The 2,751-nt window shown below is 27.5% G+C and overlaps 1 protein-coding gene across 1 annotated transcript in view; it reads left to right on the top strand.

Moving 5' to 3' along the window:
• The first annotated feature begins 38 nt into the window (after positions 1-38).
• Positions 39-2,751, top strand: part of Setd3 (SET domain containing 3) — a 250,971-nt gene continuing 248,258 nt past the window's right edge. Inside the window, exon 1 of the mRNA XM_075377812.1 lies at positions 39-361. Within this exon, the coding sequence (XP_075233927.1) occupies positions 187-361 (175 nt within the window). The 5' untranslated portion in view covers positions 39-186. The remainder of the gene's footprint in view (positions 362-2,751) is intronic.

The following is a 2,751-nucleotide window of genomic DNA, read 5'->3' as shown; positions in this document are numbered from 1 at the left end:
ACTCGCAAAATTTCGTCATCATATGGTTGTTGTAAACATCTGGTGAAACTAGAGCTCGCTAAAAGTCAGTATTTAGGTTAGGTCAGTTAAATTTTTGAAAAGGCGGCTGAGGAGGTTAAGATATTTCTTGTTGTGATATTATTTTATTGCTAGTGTCTTTACAGTTATACTTAGGTAATTTTCAGTATGGGTAAAAAGAATCGATCGAAAACGGGATTTAGATCAGAAGGAAATCAACTGCCTACCAAAGATGGAATTACCCGTCAGCAAAATCAGAATCAACAGAAACCTCAACGACAGTCAAAATTATCACCTCAAAAAAGAAATGAAGTCAATCAATTGGTAGAAAAATTATTAAAAGGTAATTTCCCTAGTGAATTATTCAGTTATTAAATTCGGTTTGTAAACGTGACAATACATAGAACAAATGCTGTCGTTCACGCTATTCCTTTTATGGTAATCCGCGATAAATTAGGTTACATACTAAAATTCAAGTTTTGGCGCTAATTTGAAGTTAGAACTTGAAACTTTATAAGGATTTACAACCAGCATTATTTGTAATTAACTGTTATTTTGTAGGGATGTTGTAAAAATGAGCGATTTTCGGAATTATTCTTGCATGGAAACGGCAGGAAAATAATTTTGTGGTGAAAACCTGAGTAATCCAAATGATTAAGATCTTTCCCAGTCGTGATTAAAATAATGAAAACTTTTCCTAGTCTCTTTTATGCAAAATATATCCTATCATTTTACTTTGGCCTATCCATAAATGTTCATGGAATTTACTCCCTCATTCCAAAGTATATTGTCCAAGATCAGAATCAAAAGATTAATCTTTTATGTTAACAGTGATGTGTGTACCTGTGGAATTCTTATGGGTAATAACGTTTTTTATAATAATTATAGTAATTTTATAATTTATTGCAGTGGATTGTTGGTTTTTTGTATTAAATATAAGTACATGCTTTTAGCAAATACTAATTGGTATGGTAATATGGCAGTGAATTAAAAAAAACTGTTTTTTCATTAGGTTTTAAATGAAATTCTTGTGTATTAAGTAGATCTTTTATGAATGTTTTCTCTTCATTGCTAGCCATGGCAAATTTAAAGAATCTTTATCTTGCCTAGATCTAAGTAATAGACAAAAATAATGTGTTTATATACCTATAATTTTGTGTAGTATGTTGTCAAAACAGCCCTTGAAGGTGCTTAATTTTATCTGTTTATTATAATACTATATTTAACAAAGGTTATTGCCAACAAAATCAATGTACATAGTTGATTTTACAAATGTATATATATATATATATATATATATATATATGTATATATAATACAATTATAAATAATTTGTATATATAATATCTGTATATTTGTATATATACTAAATAAGTTAGAAAATTATCCAAATTAATAGAAAATTTTCTAATGCAAATCATTAGGTCAGCAACCAAAAAAACAAAAGCAGAAAACTTCGGTGTTTAGTCCAAGATGTAGGCCTTTATCAAGACAAACCACAAATGTATATATATAGGAATACTATGTTGTAAAAAGTATGAATACATTTGTTAATTTACTTTGTGTATTACATATATACTGTGAAAATTTAATAAACTGCCACTTGCACTAGTATTACTTCTTTAAATGCTTTCTTACTGATTTTTGCTCTCTGTAGATAAAACTAATTTCATTTACCATTGTGATTTAGTCTTGTTTTCTGTATAGACAAAAAACTGATTTTGCTATGTGCATCTAGTTTCAGTCATTTATTTTGCAGTAACTATTAGTGCATTTTTTATTAAATGGTGACAGTACTATAATTTAGGAATGATGATTACAAGTAATCTTGTAGTTAATATTTGGATTTTTTTTTACTGTATAAAAATGTTCCACCTTTTCACATCAATTTTCTATAAATATAATCGTAATCTATTTTAAATAAGATTATTGTCAGTCATACTACCCAGCTATTTCAACATACTTAAGAAATTGTATCCTTGACGCTTACAGTTAACTGCACACTTTCAACTGTTTGAAAATCTTTCTTGTTATTATCACCATATTTGTTTTTATGGAGTTAATATTTTGTTAAACAAGTATTTTATCAAATATTTCATTTCATCGTAAATCAAGTAATTCAATTGAATAAATCTGAGTAACAACATATCTTTGGCAAACAATTGAATATGTTCCATTTGAATCCTATTTTATTATTAAACAAAACAAACATGTATTTTGCTGCTAAAAAAATAATTGTTGCCAACTCATAATCCACTTGCATTATTTTCAGAGTTACACATGTTTTCAGTATACATTTTAGTAAACGTTAGATTAATTTGTAAAATAATAATTTGCTTCAAAATGTTTCCTCAATACCTACATCATACACCTGTAGCACCATATTTTGATAGTAATCTTAAAAGATGTCATTAAGTCAATAAAGACTGCTAAGAGAACTTCATTTTTAACCTGACACATCTCCAGATGACACTGTTACTGCTATTCTGTGTTGTCATTTCAAGATTTGTAAGATTTGTAAAGAGTCTTAACATTTTATTTGTGGAAGGAACAGTGATCTATGCAAAAAATTACATACTTGTTATACAGGAATTTCATTTGAATCTTTAAATACTTTTTTAAGTTTTCAGAGAAATTATGTGTAAGTATGGAAAATACATATACTTAACAAAAATTGATACCAAAATACTTGTGTCATATAGCCCATAAGTACACAAACTAAAATAATCTTGT

The sequence above is a fragment of the Lycorma delicatula genome, chromosome 10 (assembly GCF_047948215.1).
Source record: "Lycorma delicatula isolate Av1 chromosome 10, ASM4794821v1, whole genome shotgun sequence".
Taxonomy (NCBI): Eukaryota; Metazoa; Arthropoda; class Insecta; order Hemiptera; family Fulgoridae; genus Lycorma; species Lycorma delicatula.
Note: the sequence above shows the minus strand (reverse complement) of the source record. Positions and strands in the feature narration are given on the sequence as shown.